General features: G+C 51.7%; 9 protein-coding genes across 9 annotated transcripts; 4 read left to right on the forward strand and 5 right to left on the reverse strand.

Moving 5' to 3' along the window:
- Positions 1-573: 573 nt before the first annotated feature.
- On the reverse strand, positions 574-3,974 carry VFPPC_14391 (morphogenesis protein (Msb1); the record flags this gene model as incomplete). The annotated part of the gene is made up of 6 exons (XM_018292160.1): positions 574-677; positions 732-3,013; positions 3,089-3,317; positions 3,385-3,478; positions 3,539-3,684; positions 3,788-3,974. 6 exons carry the CDS (start codon positions 3,972-3,974, stop codon positions 574-576), a joined length of 3,042 nt encoding a protein of 1,013 aa, XP_018143952.1.
- Positions 3,975-7,738: 3,764 nt separating this feature from the next.
- Positions 7,739-8,951, reverse strand: VFPPC_08374 (uracil-DNA glycosylase; the record flags this gene model as incomplete). Its single annotated transcript, XM_018287094.1, has 2 exons — positions 7,739-8,531; positions 8,596-8,951. 2 exons carry the CDS (start codon positions 8,949-8,951, stop codon positions 7,739-7,741), a joined length of 1,149 nt encoding a protein of 382 aa, XP_018143953.1.
- A 1,402-nt stretch (positions 8,952-10,353) lies between these two features.
- On the forward strand, positions 10,354-13,050 carry VFPPC_08375 (ubiquitin-protein ligase Sel1/Ubx2; the record flags this gene model as incomplete). The annotated part of the gene is made up of 4 exons (XM_018287095.1): positions 10,354-10,381; positions 10,441-10,596; positions 10,653-12,605; positions 12,665-13,050. The coding sequence occupies 4 exons, from the start codon at positions 10,354-10,356 to the stop codon at positions 13,048-13,050; spliced, it is 2,523 nt and encodes an 840-aa protein (XP_018143954.1).
- Positions 13,051-14,120: 1,070 nt separating this feature from the next.
- VFPPC_14392 (ubiquitin-protein ligase Sel1/Ubx2) lies at positions 14,121-14,702 on the forward strand (the record flags this gene model as incomplete). The annotated part of the gene is made up of 3 exons (XM_018292161.1): positions 14,121-14,192; positions 14,241-14,369; positions 14,427-14,702. The coding sequence occupies 3 exons, from the start codon at positions 14,121-14,123 to the stop codon at positions 14,700-14,702; spliced, it is 477 nt and encodes a 158-aa protein (XP_018143955.1).
- A 215-nt stretch (positions 14,703-14,917) lies between these two features.
- VFPPC_08376 (hypothetical protein) lies at positions 14,918-15,717 on the reverse strand (the record flags this gene model as incomplete). Its single annotated transcript, XM_018287096.1, has 2 exons — positions 14,918-15,363; positions 15,477-15,717. The coding sequence occupies 2 exons, from the start codon at positions 15,715-15,717 to the stop codon at positions 14,918-14,920; spliced, it is 687 nt and encodes a 228-aa protein (XP_018143956.1).
- Positions 15,718-16,594: 877 nt separating this feature from the next.
- Positions 16,595-19,710, forward strand: VFPPC_08377 (alanyl-tRNA synthetase; the record flags this gene model as incomplete). Its single annotated transcript, XM_018287097.1, has 3 exons — positions 16,595-16,673; positions 16,874-19,482; positions 19,540-19,710. The coding sequence occupies 3 exons, from the start codon at positions 16,595-16,597 to the stop codon at positions 19,708-19,710; spliced, it is 2,859 nt and encodes a 952-aa protein (XP_018143957.1).
- Positions 19,711-19,935: 225 nt separating this feature from the next.
- Positions 19,936-21,597, reverse strand: VFPPC_08378 (S-adenosyl-L-methionine-dependent methyltransferase; the record flags this gene model as incomplete). The annotated part of the gene is made up of 3 exons (XM_018287098.1): positions 19,936-20,145; positions 20,213-21,189; positions 21,261-21,597. The coding sequence occupies 3 exons, from the start codon at positions 21,595-21,597 to the stop codon at positions 19,936-19,938; spliced, it is 1,524 nt and encodes a 507-aa protein (XP_018143958.1).
- A 347-nt stretch (positions 21,598-21,944) lies between these two features.
- VFPPC_08379 (cysteine synthase 2) lies at positions 21,945-23,264 on the forward strand (the record flags this gene model as incomplete). The annotated part of the gene is made up of 1 exon (XM_018287099.1): positions 21,945-23,264. The coding sequence occupies one exon, from the start codon at positions 21,945-21,947 to the stop codon at positions 23,262-23,264; it is 1,320 nt and encodes a 439-aa protein (XP_018143959.1).
- Positions 23,265-23,740: 476 nt separating this feature from the next.
- On the reverse strand, positions 23,741-24,906 carry VFPPC_08380 (transcription elongation factor s-ii; the record flags this gene model as incomplete). Its single annotated transcript, XM_018287100.1, has 3 exons — positions 23,741-23,749; positions 23,814-24,572; positions 24,772-24,906. 3 exons carry the CDS (start codon positions 24,904-24,906, stop codon positions 23,741-23,743), a joined length of 903 nt encoding a protein of 300 aa, XP_018143960.1.
- Positions 24,907-25,448: the final 542 nt, after the last annotated feature.

Below are 25,448 nucleotides of genomic sequence, written 5' to 3' on the forward strand. Positions count from 1 at the left end.
TGCAGCGGAGCAAATAATGGATCAGATTGACGAAAAGTTAGGTTTATATCAAGACCAATATGCCACGATTCGCCCAAAGATCATCTCTAATCGCTGGGGTTGGGATCTGTCCAAAAAAAAAAAAAAAAAAAAAAAAAAAAAAAATTAAACAGCAACAAAGCAAAATCAAATCAGCACTACTAGGAAAAGGAGAAAGGTAGACGCCGCAAAATGCAGTACGAATGCCCAACGACCGAGATCCCTCGCGCACTCATACATACACAGCCTTGTCGTCCAGTGGTATCATCGCCATAGAAAATAAGAAAATCAAAATATTAAAAGAAGCCGAGCCCCTCGAAAATAACGTATAAACTGCTGGCTCCATAAATGTTGTGAATGAGTTGACTGAACTCCGTCAGATAGCAGCGGCGGCAGCAGCGGCAGTCCAAGACTGACTGGCTGCGCGACTGCAATCGAAGCTAGTTGGGAGGTTTTGCGAAGAAAAAAATACTGATAGGAAATCCGACACGTTTAACCTCAGGGACAAAAAATTATCACGGCAAATCCTCGTAGTCATCGAGTCGCAAATCTTCTCTAAGATTTCCCGGCTACCGACTGCTGAGGGCCGTTTCCGGTCTCCATATTGCCCGTGAGTTCAGCAACGCGTGCCTTGATTCGGGCAACGCGTGACTCAATTGCTGTGACATACGTTAGCATGGCTCACGTGGCACTTTCGCCGAGCTTAAACTTACTCTCTTCTACGCTGGTGTCATCATCATCACCTGAGGCCTTTGTGGGCCGAGTACCATCCTCTCTCTGGCGGGTAGCGGCTCTTTGCGCAGCATTCTTACGAATTTGGGCCCATCGATCTTGGACACCAGGGCCGGCACTCTGGCTGAGTGTTTCGACTGGCTCGTCAGCCTGAATTTTGCTTCCACTGTCTTCTCTGGAAATGGGATGCCGGGCAATCGGTGGTGGAGTAGCATCGTCATCATCATCGTCGGGTGCGAAAGCTGGCTGATCAGCGAGGGGCCCTTGATCGAATCGAGCAAACTCGCGCTTGGCCTCAGCTGCATCAAGGGTGTCAACAGGAGTCAGACTCTCGCTGGCTGAAGGATCATATGTAGGCTCTGCATTCTCAACGGAAGTGTGTGAAATGGCCTCAGTAGCAGCAGGGGGTTCTTTAGAGTCCACCTTCGACTCCGGAACTGGGGTAGCCACTGGCGTGGTCTCCTCTGGCACAATGGACTTGGTAGCGGTGGATGTGCGAGAGGATTCTTCGGCAACAGTTGGCTCCTTGCGTAGCATGCTTTCTAGATCAGCCCCGGCATTGTCGGGCACCTTGGATGAACGGTTCTTGCGCTTAAACAGCTTCCTCAAGCCGGATTTCTCCTTGTTTGCCTGGAACATGCCCTTCTGCTTCGAGGCATCAGCATTTGCCACAGGAGATGGACTCTCAACAACAGCCAGTGCCGAGGGAGTCACAGGGGTGACGGGCTTATCGACATCCTTTGGGGGCGGGACTGGGCTCTCGAGCGTCTTCTCGACAACACGCTCCTTAGGTTGAGGGTCAATCTGCTTGGTCTCTGGCTCTGGCGTTGGCGGCTGCGGTTTGACCGGTGTACTCGCGACGGGGGGTTCGTCCTTGACCGGCACATCAGGTTTCTTATCGTGAACATGCCCATTGCCGTTGGTGACGGCAGTGCCATTGGTCTGCGGCGAAGTTGGTGTAGGAACAGCAACTCCACGCCCAGCATTGCTGTTGGCCATGTACGCATCCTTAATGGTGCCCTTGTCGTACTTCTTAGCCCATCTCATGGCAGAGATCGCTTCCGGGGCAAGGTTAGGCTGTAATGAAAGCACGCTCGTAGTTTTCTCTGGCGCCGTCTCATCAGTCCTGCCGCGTCTTAACGTTGCTTGCTGCTCATGTTCCTGAACGGCGCGCATCTGAGCTGCTTTGGCTTGGATTCTAGCATGAGTGTCTGGTCCAACACTCGTTTTGCTGCTTCCGAAATTGTTTGAGGCATTGTTGTCACCACGGTCCAGGGCATGCTTGCCAACCGACTTACGGCGCGCCATACTCCTACCGCGTTTAGTCCAGCTGAAAAAGCCTTTCTTTTCCGCAATGTAGGCTCCTTCATCTGGTTCTGGAGCAGCGCCTGCAATCATTTCCTCCATGACAAGCCAACGGCCTCCAGCAATCTTTGTCTCAATGATGGCACAACGACCAAATGCAGACTTACGATCAGATGTTTCCTCAGGAGCCAAGCTATTCATCCAAACCCACCAAAAGGCGTTGTCCAGGTCAACCAAAGTAATGCTGGCAAGCTCTCCCGGTCGCAGAGTGGCTGTGGTCTCCAATCTCGGGCGATGCGACTGGGAGCTCTGTTGTCTGATCTGAGTCTCAATGGGAGGCAGCACCTTGTCAGGCGGCAATAGCACATTAGGAGGAGCCTGGGTCTCATCGATGAAGCCCGATGACAGAAAGTCAGCCCACGAGGGCGTCGTTGGGCGGCCGAGGTCGGTGCCGGATACTGGCGCGTTTCGCAGCCCATGGAGCTGTGATTGAACATGGTTGTCTTCAACTTGAGGCTCCTCCTCCACTGTGCCAGCAAAGCCAATGTCTTCAAACCGCGACCAGGAGGCGTCACGCAAGCTGGTCGAGTGCTTGACACTGGATACTTGCGACTCGTTTGCAGCCGAAATTGCGCGCAATACTCGGAGGCATTCCTCAGTCAATGCTTGTACCGGGTCGTCGTACTCAGAAAACTGCTGCAGGGCTGGATCCGAGTCGCGATACTGGAAGTGGCCAGCTCGGCGAAGCAGAGCGAATGGTGTGGGGGAAACCGTGTCGACCAACATGACCAGCTTGTTAGTTCTCGATATGAGAGTAGCTGGAGTGCTTGGTGGATATTCGGTTTCATTGAGCAGCTTTTCTAGCGACCTGGGAAGCATAGTAATTCCTGTGAGGCCTTCTTCAGGACTCAGCGATCGCAAGTAGGCAAAAAACAGATGGGTGGTTGCATCGGCAGCTCTGATCATACCCTGTTAGCTCTGGTTCCCTGCTTGTATGCAAGTAATCGTCCCTGCATGTTGCTGCATCACTTACTTTTGCCACGCCTTGTAACCTCCATCAAAACCACTGCCAGTGTCTTTCTGCTCGAATGCCCACCACGCTGCCATTCGAGGCAGCTGGCGTCCACCAAAACCATTCGATTTGCCGTGAGCAGCAATTGCTGCTATTAACTCAAAGAAATCGAAAATGATGCGTTGTCTGGAGCCGCTTTCCACACTCAAGGGAATAAATGTTTTGAAGGAGTCTCTTGCCATGCGCGAATCTGTTTAATACATCATTAACGGTCGATCTTTACGCAACATGCAGCCAAAATGAGAGCGTGCACTTACCACCCTCTCCAATTTTGAACAGCTCGTATGCATCCCAACCAACAACACCACCTGAGAGACGACTCCAGCACCACTTTGCGACGCCAGATATGACCTGGTGTAGTTGTAAGCCATTATTGCAACCCCATCAAAGATGAGTTTATAATGCACTCACCATTGGCTCGGTCATTCGTAACTCCTGGCTCAGTGCCTCGCCCTTTAAGCCGTAGGTATCATCGAAAAAGTGTCTGACAAAAGTGCGAACCGCACTGGGGTCGGACGTTGGTCGGTAGGGAAGTAGAAGAAATGGAATATCAAGACCTGCGTCGCAACGAGGAAACGGTTAGCAAGCGGTTCGTTCAATGGTTATTCTTGGAGGCCAGAAACCGGCGCTGACAAGGTCGAAAAGGATCGAATAACATACCGCGCGCCTTGAGCTCTGCCGTGCAGAAATGCAACAGCTCGTGAATTTCCTCTGGTTCTACAGATGACCGTGTATAGGCGTCATCCCATTTGGGCTTTTGTGGAAGAGAATCGTTTAGTCCTTGGACTGCGTTCTTCTTCTTCCTGAGGCCGTCACGGCCTTTAAGGCGAGAGAGAAAGCCTGGCATATTGGGCAAACGACGAGATACTGTCCAAGAACGACAGGATGAGCTCTATGACGAATGTATTCGCAGACACCGAGCGGCTCGATTTATCGGATCAACCAGACTGCTGCGTCATGTACCCCAAGAGTTTCGACCGGTAGAAGGTGATTGTTGCGATCAGGGGTAGGGAAGGCTGAGGGCTGGTGGAATGCAGAACAAGGTCAACGCTGCAGTACAATGACTGAGGGAGGATTTTCGTGGTTTTGTTGATTCGGGTAATTGAAAAAACGAAAACGTAAATAAAAAGCAAGGCTTGGTCGAAGTAGAGGCCAGACGGTGAAACAGGCGGGCTGGGCTTCGGTCTTGGTGTGATCAAAAAGTGGTTCAACTCGCTCTGCGACGTGTAAGTGGTGATGCGGGGGACCAAAGAAGGGAAGGGAGCGACTTGAAGTTGGGGGGTGTGTGGGAAGGGAAAGGATATCGACGAGACGAAAAAGGGATTCAAAGAGGAGGGCAAAGACAGCTCGCAGCCCAGTGAACAGAGTGAGCCTGCAGAAGAGCCGAACTAAACAAGGAAGAAAAAAAAGAATGAACGTGATGCCCGCAAAGGTAAGGCGGCTGAGGTGGCAGTTGGGAAGAAAGGGAAAAAAGGAAAAAGGCGAACCACACAGGATGGCAGAAAAGGGACAAGACAGACGAGACAAGACGAGACGGTGTGAGAGATGGGCAAAAAGAGGTGTGGGATGAAAAAGACTGGAGGCCATCAATGCAATGCCAGCTGGGCTGGACTGGACTGGGGGCAAGGGAAGGGAAGGGAAGAAGGGAATTGCTTGACTGGCCATGAGTCCATGAATCCATGACCTTGACCAGGTTCAGAGTTGGACCATCATGATCCATGGATGGACCATGGCTCAGGGGCCCCGAGATGACGGTCGTGCCAACCAGTTGGAGTTGTCCAAGAGTGGCAGCGAGCGAGGAAGGCACGACTGGCTGGGGTGTGCAGGGGTCAAGCCTCGTTCGGCTTTGGATTGGGCAGTTGCAATGTTGTCACCACTTTGGGGGCAGCGGGAGGGCCAAAAGGTAAATTGCAGTTGAGCTCGAGTGGCTCAAGTGTCACTAGCGAGGGAGCGGGTACCTGCGGGGCGTAACTTGGCCGTAGTGGTACATGGCAACGGGTGTCACCTCAAGTCCCCAAGTCGAGGGCAACCAGACCAGACTGGACTTCAGGAGGAAGTGATTTTTGGCAAGCGTCTTGGACGTCAGTTGAAGCCTGGTACTCGGCATGATGCTCCGCTCTGTGCAGTCTGGTGGAATATTTACGTCTGGTCCATGTCTGGCCTGGGTTGGTTTGCCTGCATTCTTTTTGTCCGAGTCTTCAATCTTCAAGCCCTCCGGAGGTCCCTGCATCCAAGCCAGTGCACTGAGCGAGTGCATTATGCACAAACCTCTTCCGTATGGAGCACAGAAACGTCAACATCCTGTCTAGAATACAAACACCAGTCTTCCATGATGTCAGTCTTGCCCTTCACAAGTCACCGCCTATTGCTGCCCGGTGCTCGTGTCGCTCAATTTTGTTTTCGTCCACTAGGAAACGGACTCCTCGATCCAACGTTACTCATGCGAAATCACAATGGAAATGTTGGAATAGCTGAACAATACTTATTTAAGTCTGTTGTCCTGCACTCTCTCGTACGACGATGATAGCCACCCTCGACGACATTGTACCGCCAGATGCATGCATATCTGCAACCACCATCAATACTTCACTGGTCTTGACTCGACATGCCGTCATCGATTTGTCCACTTCTCTTATATCACAATCACCGTTCCCTGGTGGTTCAACAATTGGTTATTGACTCGTGAATGGAGTCCGGCATGTTCAGCGTCACTACGTAATGATCCGCCTTAGCTGAAGCTGTGCTGCCATCCTGGAGAATATTCCGAACAAAGGAGACTCCGGATTGGCGACGTACCTTGAACCTCCGCCTATTAATCGACATGGTGCAACACTTGCCATCTGATGAGCTTAGCCTGATCGTGGATCCTCGGCATCGCCATGAACCCCAGGACTCCTAGTTTCGAAGCTAGCTGGAAACTTAGCCGGACGTGACGGCATGAGGAGAGCTCTCTTGCTGCATCACCAGCTTCAGCTTGGCCTGGATATGGCATAGCATAGCCTTTGGCACCGGTTCGCAGTCGAAACATTATCTTCCTTAGCTGACCGACCAGAGACAAACCAACTGTGCCACAGAAACCATTGGCACTTCGTTGGCAAGCCTCACCACAGCTGCCCTATCATGGTTCGTGCCACATTGCGTCCTGCCCCTTGGTGCGGGCAACATCTGCAAAGGCTGGAGCTGCTGTTTTCTTTTTCTTCTTGCCATTGGATTCTTTTCTTTTTTTATTCCCATGCCAGACTGCAACTTGAACTCTCTCAACTTTGTCGGATCTGGCCATGTCTCACCAGTTTCCAAAGTGCTAGCCTTGGCTGGCCCTTTCTTCACCTCGGCTGTCGCCGCTAACCTCATGAGTTAGACAGCCAATTCAACCGTTCCGCTGCAATGTCTCGTCCTGCTTGGATGTGCATTGGAAGCGTTTGAAGCCTGGCAGCAAGTTTACCAATAATATTCATGCGCCCAAGAGATGCAGAGTGCGGCATGTCTCACTGTCCAATTGAACTTGTGGCGACAGCATTTTCGCTCCAAAGTGCCGACATTGATGGAGAATGGCGCTTTTCCAATCTAGTCTTAGCTTGGCTGATTGACCCCTGACTACGGAGAACTGATAGCCAAGGTTCCATTGAAGCCGGTGGCGGACACAGGCGATAATCATATTGTCAGTGCAGGCTCCAAGTTGCACCGGACTTGACATTTCCCAAATGACATCTTTGACTGAAAATATAGTGCGCCTTGGTATTTTGCGCATGAACAAAAGCTGCTTGATTGCAGTGCATATCTGATATGTACTAGACATTACACTGGTATGTACCAGCCGCATAATACCTGCAGTTACATACATCTTGGCTGTGCCAGAAAGCTGGGGCGTTGAGATGAGCCTGATACATTCTGTTCGGGAGCACATCCATCATAGCTCTTTTTACATGAATGCCCAACCTGGGTTTGCGAACGGACTTCTGCCTGGTGCTGCGACTTGCCCGACTCTGACAGGACATTGGATCGGACGCAGGCAATGAGAAGCTGAAGATGCCAACTCACTTCATGCAGCCACTCACGATCTCGATTTGATTGGCCATTAGCATGCGTGCGTTGGCCCTCATCACACCTTGATCCAGGGTTTCACCCCCCAGTCTGCATATTCAAACAAAAACACAGTCCTTGAGTGTCAACAAAGCATTGTCTTCGAGGGTTTTGGTTCAAACTACGTTTGACCTCTTCGGACGGTTTCCAGTGGCAGTGACTTGCATTAGAGCGCATATTTACATATGTAGGGCAGCCGATTCCGTGGCTGACAACCGATGCCCCTGATTCCGCTATCAAGGTGTGAAAATGTTGGAGGCATTTTTCTCTGACTGTAATTTGGATGGCCTCTCTAACAGAGCGATATTTCTTGTACCCTTCTTCACCGTCATATCAGGGGGCATCACCGCTGTATTAAGTGCACGCATGGTTGCCGTCCGTCCTAGAATTCCAAATCATCGCTACATGGGCAGTTTCCCTTATCCTACATTGGTTTCAGCAAATCTGTCGCAGCTCACACTGGAGACAATTAGCATAATTATCTGGTGTGGCCAACTGGCCAACTCAAACGCCTTTTCATGCCGACTCGAGCTATGGCGACTCGCTCTTTACTTGCTCCTCAGCCAGGCGAAGAGCCTCTTCCAGTGCGGCCTCGTCGTCAGAATCTACATCATCCCCAGCCACGCCCGATTTCTTTGTGACGTTGACTTTAGTAGCCTCGTTCGGTTCCGACTTCACTTCCACTTTCATTTCCACCTTCACATCTGCAGCAACTGTCTTGCCAGCTTCCGGAGATGTATCCGCGACCACCGATGTAACGGCCTTGGTTGTGACTCCTGGTGACAAAGCCCAGTCAATTTCTCCGTCATCACCATATCGATTCACCAGCCACTGATTAGCTTTCTTGAAATGTCCACAGTCAAAGAATCCCCTTTGTGCACTCAATGGACTGGGATGGACGCTTTGCAAGATCAGATGCCTCTGCTTATCAACCTTTTGAACCCTCTTGCCAGCGGGTGTGCCCCATGCCATGAACACGACTCCCCTGGTACGCTTCTGAGCCACAAGATCAATGATCTTTTGGGTGAATCGCTCCCAGCCCCGATTTGAATGAGAGTTCGCTTCGTGGGCGCGCACCGTCAAACAGGTATTCAGCATGAGCACGCCTCGATCAGCCCAGGGTGTGAGTAGCCCCCCTCTGTTAGGAGGCACAACAAACGTAGGATAATCTTTCTTCAGAGCGATGTACATATTCTTGAGGGAAGGGGGCGCTGGTGTTGGTGCTCGTACAGAGAATGCTAAGCCGTGTGCCTGGTTGACGTTGTGGTAGGGATCTTGGCCAACGATGACCACTTTGACGTTGTTAAAAGGTGTATGCCTCGACCTTTTAGTCCGTGTTAGCTACCTCTGCAAGGTTCAATCATGGAAACGACAACCAAAGCACTCACCAAGAGTATACATCCTCCTTGGGAGGGAACCACTTCTTCCCAGCTTTCGTCTCCCTGTCCAGAAACTTCTTCAGCTCCAGAAATTCCTTGGTGACAATTTCATCCTTCAGAAGCGCCAGCCAACTATCGTCTAGTGTTTCAATCTCCAGATTCAACAGCTGCTTCTGCTCAGCTGTCAGGCCAGCAAGCCATTTCTGCTTGTCGAATTTGGCTGTGGGAACAGCTGGTGACGCTGACGAGCTGCTTCCCGTGGCCTTTGGTGCGGTGAAGAAGGATGCAATTGAGCCGTTAGCCTTTGGCTTCTTAGCCTCTACCCCATTTGTCAAAGATTCGCCTTTGCGTTTGAGGGTAGACATCGTGGCGAAGTGACGGGGTGCACCGCAGAGCCGGTGAGCTGGGAGGGCTCTGGCGTGGAAGAAACGAAGGGCGATTGTGGAATTCGTTTTGGCTTATTGGGGGCAATTGGTGCGGATTGAAATGTTGCAAACGGTGGAATTGATGTATATTTGTAGTTTGCGTGAAAAGATGGGAGAGAAGGTGTTTGGAAACGTTGCTGGGTATTGGCAGTGGCAGTGGTAGTTTCAATTCAGCTTGGCTGCGCGTGTGAGACGCGGACTTTTTGGAGCTGAATGCAATTAACGCGATTTCGGGGGACCCCTGGGAAATTAGGCCAATTGTGAGAAAGCCGTAGGCAGCTGCAGCCACCGCCACGGGGGAGTCGAGTCCTGAAGGTGCCGAAACGGGGTCATTGACCAATGAATGGAAGGCGCCGAGGAGGATTCTGCGGCTGCCCGTTGCATGGTCTGGTTGGGGTGAAGGGAACATTGAAGGTAATATGCCTTGTTGCCTGCTGGACTGGAGGTCGGGTGATGGCTTTGATTGATAGTGTTCTGGTGGCTGCTTGGTGCCGTTGTGAATATCTACACGGGTTTGGGGCTGGTTGCATGGCTTGTTTGTGAATTTGTGAAGGTGCGTGAGAGGTTACAATGGGACCAAAAAAAAAAAAAAAAACGGTCAATTGAGATAAACGGTCAGTCGCTGGAGATGAGGTATTGCCAACTACTGTTTTGGTGCTTTCTGGACATTCACTGCTTTTTACCAATATCGATAACACATATGTAAAAGATTTGAGCATATGGCTTGGGGTTAGACACAGTCTGAATTGACCAACGAGTACACAATGCAAATTCCATTACTGCAGTTGCATGCTGTACTGTAAAACCAGACTCTTTGAATTGCCAATTCGTATTGAATGTGGCCGGTGGTTGGTGTGTTTGTTCGGCCGACACTCCTCGTGGCAACCTTGGCAGGGTTTGGCTATGGGACGTCTTGAAAGTCAGGCCCCATTGTGCATGCATTCAACCCCAATCATTCCAGAGCTGTTGCTGTAAAGTATCTAGAAATATAATATCAAATGTAGTCGACAGCGTTGAAGTTGTATGCCGTTGCAAACTCTGTTCTCTTCAAGGCACCGGACCAGACCAGATTGGCACATTAGTCATCCGCTCACTGCGTTGACCACCCCACGTCACTCAGAGCCAACAAGATCCCTGTCGCCCTCTGATGCAAGCAACTGGACTAACCGGCTCGTGCCTGGAGAAGTGGACAGCTGGTAGCTCCGTGCTCGTTCAACAGCTTCAAGGCCACCTTTTGCCAACGTCAACCCCGTTGTCGCATCATCGTCTTCCCACAGCCCGTGTTGGACTCGCTATGCTTTGGGCCTGATTATCAATTTCTGGCACATTGCATTTGCCCAACATGAGGAGCGCCGCCATATGGCTTCTTCGTAAGTCACCCCGCCACTGTGTCTATTCGGCCGCTGTTGCTCACATGTCTGCACAATAGTGCTTCCGCAGGCTGCCAATGTTCTGGGAACGAACGCGCAATACTACAAAGACACCCATGGAGACGGTACGGCTAGAAGAGAACCGAAGAATCATGGGCTGGGCCCCAAAGCGGATGTTGGCACAGAGCATGTTCCACCAGTAGTCCGACAAGCAGGTTCGCCGCAAGCCCTGGACATGTGTCTTGTGTTGAAGAAAGTTGACCAAATATAGGAGCTGAATTTGTCGATGCCGCACTTTCCCAGCTCCAGAAGGCATCGCGATCATCACCACACCGAAGACAGCAGCCGTCCGGTATCGTCGGGACAGTCCTTCGATACATACTTAATACCATCCCGACTGGACCCGCGACTGCTCCCTCGCAAGACCAGCAACATCAACCAAAGTCTACCGCAAATGGTCCCCTCGCTAAGGCTGTTGATTTGCTAGAAAAGGCAGCCCGTCAGAACAATTCTGATGCTCAATATCTATTAGCAGAACTCAACTTTTTCGGCAACTATAGTTACACGAGGGACCTTCATGCCGCATATAATTATTATAATGATCTAGCCAGTTCCCATGGCAATACGACTGCACAGTACATGCTGGGTCTGTTTCATTCAACAGGAATTGGCAATGTTGTCCCGCGAGATCAAGCCAAGGCTTTACTGTATTACACGTTTGCAGCAATCCGAGGTGACGCTCGAGCTGAGATGGCCACTGCCTTCAGACACCACATTGGAATAGGCGCTTCTAAGAGTTGCGAAGTAGCAGTCAAATACTACAAGCGAGTGGCGGACAAGGCCATTCAATGGCACCGATCTGGCCCCCCTGGCGGCGTAACCTGGATCTACCAAGGATGGCGCATTGCAGACGATGACGGTGGTGTTTACGGAGAGGGTGCTAGTGCAGCTAGCTCAGGAATGAATGCACGGAAAATCAGCGTGCACTCGGATGCAAATGCCGCCATCAGTGATGTCATTGAGTATTTAGACCTTATGTCGCAAAAGGGCGATATCAAGGCCTCCCTGAACCTCGGCAGGATATTCTACGACGGACAGAGAGGCCTCGAGCACGACTTTGATCTGGCAAAGAAATATTTCTTTCTGGTTGCTTCTAGATACTGGAAGAGAGACGGCAGGCTTGTTGACAACGTCAAACCTGGAGCTGACAAAGTCGCTGCAAAAGCCGCTGGGTTTATTGGCCGCATGTACCTGCGGGGGGATGGCCTGCCACAAAATTTCGAGCGAGCCAAGGTCTGGTTTGAGCGAGGAGCCAAACTGAAGGACGCGCAGTCACAATATGGCATCGGATTAATGCTCCTGAACGGCTTGGGTGGAAAGGAGGATATTAAAAGAGCCTCAGAGCTATTCCAGCTTGCAGCAGCAGCAGACTATGCGCCGGCTCAGGTCGAGATTGGGCGTCTTTACTTGGATCAAGGTGAAGCTGAAGATCTTCGAGTGGCGAACAATTTTTTTGAACTTGCTGCTAGATATGGCAACATTGAAGCACATTACTATCTCGCAGAGATGATTTATCACGGGGTGGGACGCGAGAGAACCTGCAACATGGCCTTGGGTTACTACAAACATGTAGCGGAGAAGGCTGAGCCTCTAGTCTCATCCTGGGCAGATGCAAATGACGCTTATGATTCCGGAGACTACGAGGTTGCCTTCTTGGAGTACCTCATGGCAGCAGAGCAAGGCTATGAGCGAGCACAGAACAACGTCGCTTACATGCTGGACATGATTGAGTCCAAGAAGAGATCGTCAAGGTGGCTGGGCAAAACGCAGACAGAGGGTACTGTCTTGGACAACCCCAGCCTAGCTCTGATCCACTGGACTCGATCGTCAAGACAATCCAACATCGATTCACTGGTGAAGATGGGTGACTACTACTTCTATGGTATCGGGACTGAAGTAGATGTTGGCAAAGCCGTGCAATGTTACACGGGAGCCTCGGAGTATTCGCAAAGCGCTCAAGCCCTATTTAATCTCGGATGGATGCACGAGAATGGTATCGGCCTGGAACAAGACTTCCACTTGGCAAAGCGGTACTATGATCAGGCCCTGGAGGTGAATGAAGAGGCATATCTGCCGGTAACCATGAGCCTTCTCAAACTTCGAATCCGGAGCGCCTGGAACACCATTACTCACGGCGAGGTTCATTCTATCCAAGACGAGCCCAGTAAGTACCACCCGCCATTAGAAGTTTTCGTGAACTTGGAACTGACGCGGATGTATCAGGTAAAAGCAAAGACTGGTCACTGGCGGAGTGGATTGCCAACTTCATGAAAGACGACCCATACTACGACGAGGACTCACTCTATGGGGATTACATGGATGATGACACCTTGGACGTCGGGGACGAAGATTACCTAGATGCTGGCGGCATCGTCGAGAGCCTTCTCATCATCGGGGTAACTTTATCCTTGGTACTGCTCTTGTGGTATCGGCAGAGAATGCAACAGGCTCACGCACAAGCCGAAGAGGCAAGGCGGCAAGATCAGAACCAGAACCAGAACCAGAATCAACAGCCGCAGCCGCAGCCACCAATGCCAGGAGCGCCTGGTAACCTGGCGAACCCGTTTGATGGGTTTGGCGGGTGGGCTGCCGGAGGGATGGGATTATAAATATGACGGACATGTGTATATATATAAGTAATGAACTGGGCTGGCGTTTTGGGCAGCATTTCAGCGATGGCCTTCTTAGAGAAGAGAATTCATTGGATGGCCATGAGCCATCACAAGTGTACGGAGTATTTGATGGTGCCTCGTGGTGAATGCTGAATACGTGTCATAACTGAGTGCAAGGTACTCCGTAGACATGGACACATGGAGTAGGGAATGCCATGCTTGACCAGGCAATCTAAGACAACAACTGGGGCAGTGTATGCATACCCCTGAGGTGAGTGAATAGAAAAGTGACCTTGTCGCATTTTGATGGCCAGAGGTTGCTCCGTACTCTGGCGGTACTTGCTAAAACGAAGCCGACTTTTCCGGAAATCGTTTCATCTTGGCGGACAGATGCCAAACCGAGGTGCAGGATCTCTCTGCCGGATCTCTCTATCTATGGTGAGGACGGAAACTTTCAGGCCTCCCATTTAATACGACGTCGATGAAGGCGCATCAACTGTCAAGGTCGATCTGGAATTTGACCGAGGTGGCCAGTGTGTACTCTGTACCTACAGGGGATTTCGTGCATCTGGTTCGATTTACGTCACAACAATGTCAATTGATTGCTTTGTGAGTGTACGGCCAATACTAAAAAGCCGCAATGTATTAAGTTTGTTGTAATATAGTGCAAAGTCAAGGTGCTATGCATGCACAACATTACAGGCTCATTTATTAGCATTTCATCCAATTTCCTGCCCATCAACCATAAATTCCTCGCAGCGCCGTCAAACTGCACCTCGACAAGGATCAATTGATAGCCGCCCAGAATTCCCACCGGCAAAGCAATGCGCCCCATACACACGTTACCCGTTGCCAAGGGTGAAACACGACACACACCCATCTTGTGACCTCGAGTGCCGCAGAACACCCCAAGCCAATAAACCGGCTCAGCCACGAAGGCGTACTCGTCATTCTACATTTATTTCAGTTCGTGAACCATCCTCCATTATTTCTGCGGCAATTCGAAACTCTTTGCAAGTGCAACGATTCTCAACCAAAGCTTCCGCAGATTCGCAACACAGCTCACGATGGCGCTGGCAGCAAGAGAGATAATCTGCGTGGATGGCGACTGTGGCTATGTGTCGTGGTGGCATACCAAGGTACGGAAGGCGTGCAGAGAATGGTTGCTGCGGTGCTAACGAACTTAGACGGGCTATATTGTGCGATGGGTTATATTCCTCGTCATATTCGTGCTTATATTCGGGTATCTCATAGGGGGGTACTACCATGCTAGGAGGCGGCTGCGAAAGGGCCTCGAACCACTTGCCTATCATCGTGTACGCAACCTCCAAATTGGCATGAAAGGAAATTTGGAATATAACTGACGTGAGCAGTGTCTTGTGAGTCGTCGCTCCTACCGACCGACATATCAGGAGCAGTGGCCGCAGAACCAGTACTATGCGCCCCAGCAGAGCGGCTACCAGGGCTACCCGATGAACGATATGCCTCTCCCGGCGTACGATCCGAACAGGCCGCCGCAGTATTCTGGTCCGCCCGAGGGAGGTTCCAAGGTCGATCCGTCGCAGAATAGGATGTCTACGCATCGGGCGCCGGAGAGGAATCCTGCGCCGGAGTATGCGCCTCCTGCAGGGCCGCCGCCTGCGAGATAGTGTTGGAATGGGTTAGGGGCTGGAGGATGTGGAAGATTGAATTGCGGATTGGCATTTTATAATTGGGCATTTTAGCGAGGATTGTGTATTTGTATATGGATGTTTAACAAATTGGTTGAGATATTGAAATTGCATTCATCGCTATTGAAACATATCATACATGCTAAAAGGATTCCAAACGCCTATACCGGTTTATAGTGAAAGTCATAGCTATATCAATCCACATCCATTACTTCATCGGCACCTGGGTCTTCGGCCGTAGTCGTTGCTGTATCCGGCGCGGTGCTTTGTTCCTCTTTGGTGCGTTGTCTCGCGTTGAGGATGGCTTCTCGTCTTGTATCTTTGTCTTCTGGCATGATTACAGACTTGGGATCTTTGTATAGTACCAACTGCATGCCTGCGAGCTCTCCTTCGCTATTCGCCAGTACTTGTTGTGGGATGCGGTTCTCGCGAAGGTGCTTCTCAATGTCGGGTAAGAAGACCAGCTTGCCTTCTTCGTCCTCACTTTCTGAGGAGAGCTCGTCGTCTAAGTTGTATATGTACACTTTGTGTTTCGAATCGTCTAATTCCATGGATTCAGGGGGCTGCGAGGGGAGTTTTGTGGTTGTGTTGGGTGAATGGGATGTTTCGACGGGGACGTAGAGTTTGTTGCCGTTTTGCTCTACGTAATTGTTAGTTTGAAGTTAAGGTGAAGCTAGACGCAGAGGTGCAGAAAGAGTGTTGGGGGAAAAGACTCAATGCGAAAGCAAAAGCAGCACTGCAAATTGCACATACCCAAGTTTAGTAAACTCAATCGCTTGGAAAGGCGTTCATTGTCCTGTGTCTCTGCTTTCCTCTTCCCCAGCGTCGAAGGAGGTTGCATCATGGTGTCGCTGGCCGGCGACATCGACGACATGGGTGCAGTAGCTGTAGCGCTAGTGGTGGACGCACCCCCGGAGCCCTGAGGCAGCGCCCCAGCAGCGCCGTTGGGGCCAGCAGCTTGGGGAGCGGCAAAGTGGTGGCCTTCGGTGGACATGGCGAACCGGGGCGAGTGAGCTCCCTGAACCATCATCCTCCTAGCCTCGATGTCGACTTGACAGCTCGACCTCGGAACAAGTTCAGATTGCGATCAATTTTCTTCACCTTCACCTTCTCCTACGCAAGCGCAAGCGCAACACCGCGTCGCAGACTCAGATTCGCATTTGAGCTGCACGCGCACTTTCGATCGACCGGCCGATGCGGATATCGATTCGCCGGAGGACGTGCAGGTCGGATTGAGAGGGCAGAGCAGTGTCGCCGTTTGCGCGCCGTTGTGACTCAAGGGATCGTTACTTTTTGAGCGGCAGTTGGATGGGTTTCGAGAGAGCGGTCTGGAGAAGGACGAATACCAGACGTGATCGAGCAGGTGACGCAGATTAATGAGGTGCGACAAGAGTCACGATTAAATGTGTGAGTAATTGAGCTTGCGTCTGTGGCGGAAGATCAATTTGGCTGTGCATGCAGATTGGTTTCGACGTTTACCAAAAGCCATCAAGTCAAGTCTTTGTCCAAAGGTTGACACCAGGCTGCACTGGGCCGGGCAGATGCGGGCTGGTTGGGGTTCGGGTTGGACCTGCGGATTCGGCTCTGCTAGCGGTTGTGGTGCTGCAGCTGTCAGAGTGCGAGGTCGATCTGGAGTGACTGTCACAGGCGCAGACGGAGGTCGAGGTCGGCGTCTCTTTGTACCTCCAGTCCCATTGACTCATTCTTGTAGAAGTTTCTACAAAACCCACCTCCAGCAACCACCCCAGTCCGAGCAGCTCTGCCGAGTCCGCACCTCAAGATACCACACGCTTCGCGACTTACGCTCGGCATCACTGCAATCCCCAGCCTTTGCAATTTTTACCCAGCGCCGATTATCATCAACGTCCAGCATGAGCGAACTCAAATGGCCGTCTGCGCGGGTGCGCAAGGCCTTTTTTGACTACATGGAGCAGCGGGGTCACACGATAGGTATGCCAACCAAAATTGCCCCTCCTTCATGTAAACTTTGGAAAAGCGAAAGTCGTTGGATCAAATTCGCCACGATAAGATGCGCAGCAACAAGGACCAAGAGCGATGGTATCCAGATGCTTCAAATGCCATCGAATTTCTTGCTTCTCTTTATACAATAACACTTGACCACTCTGTACCGCCATGCTAACGCCATTCAGTTCCCTCTGGCTCGGTCGTTCCCTACGATGACCCCACCTTGCTCTTCACCAACGCGGGCATGAACCAATTCAAGCCCATCTTCCTCGGAACTATCAACAAATCCGATCCCATGTCTAACCTGAAGCGTGCGGCCGATACTCAAAAAGTCATCCGTGCGGGTGGCAAGCACAACGATCTCGACGATGTCGGCAAGGACAGCTATCACCATACCTTCTTTGAAATGCTGGGCAACTGGTCCTTCGGCGACTACTTCAAGAAGGAGGCCATTGAAATGGCTTGGGAGATTCTCACAAAGGTCTATGGCCTAGATCCTAAACGTCTATATGCGACCTACTTTGAGGGTAGCGAGGAGCTCGGTCTGCCCCCCGATGAGGAGGCCAAGCAGTTGTGGCTTGACATTGGCATGCCTGCTGATCAGATTATACCCGGAGACATGAAGGATAACTTTTGGGAAATGGGTGATCAAGGCCCTTGCGGTCCTTCGAGCGAGATTCACTACGACAAGATTGGCGGACGAAATGTGGCACACATTGTCAACAAAGACGACCCCATGGTGGTTGAAATTTGGAACCTCGTTTTCATGCAATTCGATCGCCAGAAGGATAGAAGTCTGAAACCTTTACCCGCGAAGCACATTGACACCGGTATGGGTTTCGAGCGAATGGTTTCTGCTCTCCAGGACACCGTTTCCAACTACGCCACCGACTGCTTCACTCCTCTTTTCAAGCAGATCGAAGAAGTCACCGGCGTTAGACCGTACGGGGATAAGTATGGCAAGGACGACGTTGATGGCATCGATACTGCCTACCGAGTCATCGCAGATCACATTCGAACCCTTTCCTTTGCCATCACGGACGGTGCCGTCCCCAACAGCGACGGCCGTGGCTACGTAATTAGACGAATTCTGAGAAGAGGCGTGCGATATGCGCGCAAGTACCTCAACGCGGAAATCGGTAGCTTCTTCTCCAAGGTTCTGCCTGCCCTTGTTGCTCATATGGGCGAGCAATTCCCCGAGCTTGTGAAGAAACAGCAAGACATCAAGGAGATTCTCGATGAGGAGGAAGAGGCCTTCGCCCGCACTCTAGACCGTGGCGAGGCACAATTTGAAAAGTATGCGGCCAAGGCGGCCAAAGACGGTGTCAAGAAGCTTGATGGTGATGTTGTCTGGCGTTTGTACGATACCTTTGGCTTCCCTGTCGATTTGACCCAGATCATGGCCGAGGAGCGCGGACTTGAGATTGACGAGAACGAAGTCAATGTTGCTAAAGAGAAGGCTCGCGAGGCTAGCAAAGCTGTCAAGGCGTCTGTCGACACCTTTGCCAAGCTTGACGTCCACCAAATTGCCCAGCTTGACCAACAAAAGGTTGCTCGAACCAACGATGATGCCAAGTTTGTCAAGGGTGACAGCAAAGGCAAGGTTCAGCTTATCTTTGACGGCAAGACTTTCCACAACTCTACCAAGGAGTTGCCAGAGAAGACTGCCATTGGTGTCTTGCTGGACAAGACCAACTTTTATGCCGAGTCGGGTGGTCAGGTTGCCGACACTGGCCGCATTGTGATTGATGATGTTGTTGAGTTCAAGGTCATGGATGTCCAAAACTACGGTGGCTTCATCCTCCACAGCGGTTACATCGAGTACGGCGCGCTCTCGTCAGGAGATGAGGTGATCTGCGAGTACGATGAGCTGCGTCGTTCGCCCATCCGCAACAACCACACGGGTACGCACGTATTGAACCACTCCCTGCGACAAGTTCTCGGCGACGATGTCAACCAAAAGGGCTCGTTGGTGGACAACGAGAAGCTGCGTTTCGATTTCTCACACAAGACCCAAGTCAAAATTGAAGAGCTCCGCAAGATTGAGAATCTCAGCAACGAATACATTCGTCGCGGTTCAAAGATCTTCTCCAAAGATGTGGACCTAGACCATGCGCGCCAGATCGAAGGTGTTCGTGCTGTCTTTGGTGAAACATACCCCAATCCTGTGCGTGTCGTCTCTATCGGTATGGACATCGACACCATGCTCAAGGACCCTAAGAAGCAGGAGTGGCGTGAATACAGCGTTGAATTCTGCGGAGGTACCCATGTCGAGCAGACCGGTCTCATCAAGGACCTGATCCTTGTGGAAGAAAGCGGTATCGCCAAGGGTATCCGACGTATCATTGCGTATACCGGCGAGGCTGCGCACCAAGTGCAGCGCGAGGCGACCGAGTTCTCCAAGAAGCTGGACTCGCTCGAGGGCATGCCGTTTGGCCCCGCCAAGGACGCCAAAATCAAGGTCATCTCTCAGGAGCTCAGCCAGCTGGTCATTTCTACTCTGACCAAAGATGAGTTCAACACTCGCTTCCAGAAGATTGCTACTTCAGTCGTTGCCGAGCAGAAGAAGCGCCAGAAGGCTGAGGCCGGTGCGGCTGTGAACTGCGTTGTCCAGCACTTTGAAGAGAAGAAGGAGGTCGATTACTTCGTCGGTCGTCTGCCCATCAGTGCGAACGCCAAGGCTCTGACAGAGGTGTTCAAGCACTTCCAGGCCAAGGATAAAACCAAGTCGGTCTACGTGTTTGGTGGTAGCCAGGAGGAGGGTGCCGTCGTACACGGCGTCTACGTTGGATCCGTAAGTTTACACACTTGACCACCTGGTGAAGCTTTTACTAATTATCACAAAATTTAGAACCTCGCGTCCAAGGGCGTCACCGCCGAGCAATGGGCTTCGGTTGTTTCAAACGTAGTAGGCGGCCGATCTGGTGGCAAGGAGCCCACGCGCCAGGGCCAGGGTACCAAGCCTGAGAGCATTGACGATGCTGTTGAAGCGGCGAGGAAATGGCTCGAGGAGAAACTTTAAGCATTGTTCAGGTGTTGGTTGTTTATGGGACCATGGGTATGGGTATTAGGGATAGTCGAATGTGTAGATGATTTAGTACAACCATAGTGAATGGAATGTCAATACTCCAAGTCGATGTATTGAGTATTAATTTGGATGGCGCTTGCACCGATGGAAGAGATTCTATTGCAATTGTAATACAGGGTATAACCCGCCGCTCTATAATACAGCTCTATGTACAACTCCTTACACCGTAACAAGAACACTAGCATTCTTGTAATACGTCAACAGCGGATTCTCGCCACTCCTCGTCTCCGTGTCCTCTACGTATGCCCAACGACGCATAAAGTCCCCGTGTGTCATGACACGGGTGAGTTTGCCCGTGATGGCGCGGTACATGGCCTCTGTGATGCGGAAGTCTGTCGGGAATAAGATGTCAAAATACCCTTGGTGGACCTACGCCTGTTAGTAAACCTGTGCAAATGACAGTGGTCCATGTATAGGCTGTGAGTGAAAAACATACCAGGGGTGTCGTAACGGGCACCATGCGTCGGTGATATCTCGTCTGCACAACAGGCGCGTTCAACCCCTTCACCGCCTGGGGCAGCCAGTCAAAGTCCGAAGTCAGCAGCTTATGCGCAGGAAAGTACTTTTCCAGCACGTCGAAAAACTGCATCAGCCGCGTGGGGATGTACTCCGCCTCGGAGAGGTTCGCCGCAAAGGGCATCTTGGTGGACAGCCACCGCAGCGCGGGATTCGTAGGATACGGACGCGGATAGTTGCCGCTGGTGGCTGCGTGCCGCACGCGGAAGAAGCGCGCGGCCACGGGATCCAGGTCGTGCACGTAGAATTCGTAAAAGTCGCCGTCGCCGTCGATGAGCACGTGGCCCTGGAGAGGCTCCTCCGTAGCGACGTCGTAGCGGATGCAGTCGTGGGAGAAGTTGTCAAAGACTTCCATGGCGAGGAAGAAGCACGGCGAGGGGACGTACTGGTCCCATTCGAAGATGGAGCGGTTTATGATTTCGACCTTGTCCTTGTGGCCGCGGGATTCGGCGGTCGAGAGGAGGTGCTTGTTCTGCAGGGAGGCGAGGTTGCTGGAGATTTCGATGATGTTGAAGCGCGTGCGGGCGTAGACCTGGGGGTCTACTTCGCGGATGTAGTCGAGGATGTTGAGCATGAGGGTGCCTCTGCCGGCGCCCATTTCGTAGATGAGGAGGTCGTCGTAGGGGTAGGTCGTGAGGCGGTAGTTGGTGACGAGGTACCGCGCAATGGCTTCGCCGTAGTAGGGGCGGAAGAGCTCTGTGGGCGTGTGCCATAGCTGGCGGGTTGGGTTCTCGCCTTCGGTGTCGTCGAGGTTGTCTTCGAAGGTGGTGTAGCGGCGGCCGAGTTCGGATTGGAAGGCCAGATCGTCGCGGAGGGTGGTGAAGTCAAAGGGCTCGCCGGGGGAGAAGATGACGGCTTGTTTGGAGAAGTAGCCGTATGATGGGTTGTATAAGCTGTCTGATGGTGCTATTAGCATGATTGCCTTCCAGTGGACACATGAGGTTGCATGGGGAAATTGGACTGCATACCGTCGATAAAGTCACGGAGGAGCATCTTCACTTTTCGTGGCCGTTCCTTGCGCCTCTTGAGCTCCGACATGGAAATGTACGGATACTCGGCGAATTCCTCTCTTCGGTCTTCAGGGAGGAGGTTTGTTCTTTGCTGCCACCGGCTTTCATTTGACTTCATGCCGCGGTCTCGGGAGGCTCGTGTGGCATACGGACTTGACTGCTGGTATCTGTACCTGTACCCGCCGGTGGCTACGGCAGGGAGTCCATTGCGCAATTGATGCAGCCGTGCTTGACATCCTGCTGGACGATTGCGGAACAGCTGCCGGAAGAGCTGGGCCACAATGGGGGAGTCCATGGTACTTTCGGGGGGTGGACGGTGTGTAGCTTGAGCTCTCGTGATGGTGGCTTCGACCCGGAAATATAAATATTGTTGGTGTTTGGCAGTCTTGAAAGCTCCCGAATTGGGTGGGTCTTGAGTAAGTTTCACGTCACCTGATTGGTCCACTGCTGTTTTGTTCTGTAACAGGCACGGCCCAAATTCTTAGTCTCCCTCTTCTCCCAAACCTCATGACATCAGCTTCAATGGATATTTCAACAGCATATAAAATATTCTAAAGAATTCTTGGAAAAGTCTCACTTTTGGAGTGAAAACCTGAAGATTTACTGCCATAACTGAAATGCCCTCAAACCCACCGGCGAACCATGTCATTAAGTGATCATCCCAAGGTCTATGGCTCAGCAGCCGTCGCCTTGGCATTTACAGCCGGCATCGCCATCACACTCGGCTTCAAAGACTTATACCCGGACCTAGAATACCGTTATCAACACAAGCGTCGCCCTTCACAAGCCCGTCTCGGTGACGGCAGACGAAGCAGTTTGTTCTGGGGACAGCCACTAAAGCTAGAAGACCACGAGTCTCAACCACAATCGCCAACGCCCCAAGAGCCAGGCATTGGCATCGAAGCATGTATCGGCAACACGCCACTCATTGAAATCGAGTCTCTGTCCAGAGCAACAGGCAGAATCATACTCGCCAAAGCAGAGTTCCTAAACGGAGCCGGAAATAGCCCCAAGGACCGCGTAGCGTTGAACATGATTCGAGAGGCCGAGAAGGCAGGCCTGCTCGTGCCTCATCGCGGAGACACCATTTACGAAGGCACAGTCGGCAGCACGGGCATCTCACTCGCCACACTCGCCCGCGCAAAGGGGTACAAGGCGCACATTTGTATGCCCGACGACCAAGCGTTTGAGAAGTCAGACCTGCTTCACCATCTCGGCGCGACGGTTGAGCGCGTCGCCGTCGCCCCAATCACCAGCCCAGACCACTTTGTAAATCTGGCTCGTCGGAGGGCAGAAGCTCACACTGCTAACTCCACAGACGGAAGTAGGGGGTTCTTTGCGAATCAGTTTGAGAGCGAGGCGAATTGGCATGCGCATCTCAAAGCTACGGGACCGGAAGTCTGGAAACAGACGGATGGTGATCTCGACGCTTTTGTAGCTGGCGCGGGAACTGGAGGCACGATATCTGGTGTGGCGCGGTATTTGAAACTCGAAGCCAAGGCGAGCACCGTCAAGATTGTTCTTGCGGATCCTCAAGGCAGTGGGCTGTTTAATAAGGTTAAGCACGGTGTGATGTACTCCAACACCGAGAGGGAGGGCACCCGTCGCAGACAGCAGGTTGATTCGATGGTGGAAGGGATTGGGATCAACCGCGTGACGGAAAACTTTGAAGCCGGGCGGGATTTGATTGACGATGCGGTAAAAGTGACGGATGAGCAGGCGTGTCGCATGGCGAGGTGGTTGGTTGAGAATGACGGCATCTTTGTGGGTAGCAGTAGCAGTGTCAACTGTGTTGCGGCGGTGGTTACGGCCATGGAACTACCGGAAGGAAGTAGAGTTGTTACGATGCTATGTGACTCAGGGACGAGACACTTGAGTAAGTTTTGGAAAAGAATCAAGGAGATGGGCCTGGAGGATGAGGAGGCGACTGATTTGTTTGATGAGCTTGGTTTATCCAAGTAGGGGGATATGATGCCACGTTTTATGATTCTCCCATGTACACTAGACAAATACGTCGAGGCAAACTCTCAATCAAGATAACCAAGGAATAGCTGTATGGCATAATTGTATAATCTACGCACTATTTGCGTCCCATTCGCAAGAGCAACTCTCCATGCCTAGGGATCCCTAAACGGTTACTCGCGTCTCATATTCCCCGAAAATCCACAGCAAACTGTCCCCTCCTCCCAGTCATGTACAAAGCAAAAAGTATAGCGCAGGAAATAATGTCTGAACTGGTGTATAGCCTCCATAACTCCCATTCCGATTGTATCGTCATCTGTAGACGGCCCTCACTCCAAAATGCAAAACAAAGACCTAAAATTTGTAGCGCGAATCGAAACGCCGGCTTTCTCTCCCAACCCCATGTTTTCACCTGCCGCTCCGGTACCTCTCGTGATTAAATGTTTTACAGCCAGGTGGGAATCCACAGCTTGCATCTAAGAAAACTGAATCGCAAGTGTTAGCACAAAGATCTCATATCTTGAACGGCAGTCAAGCCAGGAAACTTACCTTCCATCTGTGGCCGCAATTCATGCACTCGCAAAACGTCGTCATCGGTTCATCTGCACTTCGCGTCTGAGCCTGCGTATAGCTGACCTTCTTCATCTTGCAGCGAGAGCACTCGAGACTGTCGCTGATACTCTTCTCCGCCATGGGGACCTGCGCCTTCTTCATGTTCTCCTTCTGCAGCTCGAGTTCCGTCTTGCGCTGGTCTTCACTCTTGAGTTCCTCATCCGTCATAGTGGCAAACTTCTCTGGCGTGATGCCTCCCGACATGACGCGCTTGCCAAGATCCTTGTTCGACTTGGTCTTGAGATTCGAGAAGAGGGAGCGGATCTTCTTCTTGTAGCCCTCGCCCTCTTCCTGCTTGAAAAAGACGTAAACGGCGTGCTCGACGGCAACAGCCTTGACCAGCACATCGGTAGCTGGCTCGGTTGATCTGAATGCAAGACCGTTGTAGATGAGCCCGATGCAGTTGTCTCGAACGCTTGATCCGGTTCGCTTGATCTCGACCTTGTCTGCTTTGAAGTTTCGTTTCTCGGGGTCGCCTATGAAGACCTCTTTCGAGCCGCCAATTGAGCTAGCTGGCGGTACTGGCGACGAGGCTGGAACGGATGCCGGTGAACCCATTTTGGATTTCTGCGCCCTTGAGGCCTTTTCTTGTTCGACGAGTTTCTTCCATTTGATGACGAGTTCGGCGGCGGATCTTGCGATTTCCTTGTTGGGGTTTGCTCGGAGCTTTGCGACGAAAACGCCAGCTTTTGTGGCCTGGTGGGAACAAGTTAGCCATGTATTGGAGAAGGGTGTAGTGCATAATCGTGGGAAGGCGAGCAAGGTTGGGGCAGAAAATCGTAGTATCGTCCACATAGATCCATCCGCAATAGAGTGGTGTAAGTGACGTAGGGCGTCCATCATAGCACGCCCACTAGTCCTATCAATTATCAAACAAAATTGGCATGCGGCTTACCCTCAGCATCTCCTCGGTCGGCTTGGCATCCTTCTTAAGGGTTTCGAGCAACTTGATGGCATTCTCGGGCGGTTCATTCGCAGCAACTGACTTGGTCAGAGCCTTTACCCGCGACTCCAGCTCTCGTTGATCCATGGCGACGGCGAAAAATCGTCGATGCAAAGGCGCGTTGTCGATGGAGCTATCGCGTGGGTTGAAAGGGTGGTGGTTAGGTTTCTAGGGCCCGAGAGTGGCTTTGCTCGCGAACGGAGTTTGGCGGACGTGGCCGTGGGGTACGGAATCGTCTTTCGGCGTTTGATCGCGCGACAAGATTCAGGGACTGGATTTGGTGTCTTGGTGCCACTACGGGGGAAGTGTGTGCTTGCCGGGGTTTAGCCGGGTGACTGGCTACCCTGTAGGTAGTTCGGTTTTGTAAGAGACAAGATTTGGTGTATGCTGCAGGCTAACAGGGCCAAGTCAGGCTGGGCAATTGGGGTTATTGAAATTGAAGACTGGCTAGCTAGAGGAAATAGGTATTTAGAGGGGTACTATATACTAGGGCGCTCACTAGGGCTCCCCTGAGCGTTGACAATGTCCACGAGGATATCATGCCATGCAGAACTCAAGCTAGAGTTGTCGCTGTAGGATGTGTTTGTGTTGAATCACACTTCAACATGCCCTCCATCTTGTTAATACCA

This window comes from Pochonia chlamydosporia, chromosome 4, assembly GCF_001653235.2.
Source record: "Pochonia chlamydosporia 170 chromosome 4, whole genome shotgun sequence".
NCBI classification, from domain to species: Eukaryota; Fungi; Ascomycota; class Sordariomycetes; order Hypocreales; family Clavicipitaceae; genus Pochonia; species Pochonia chlamydosporia.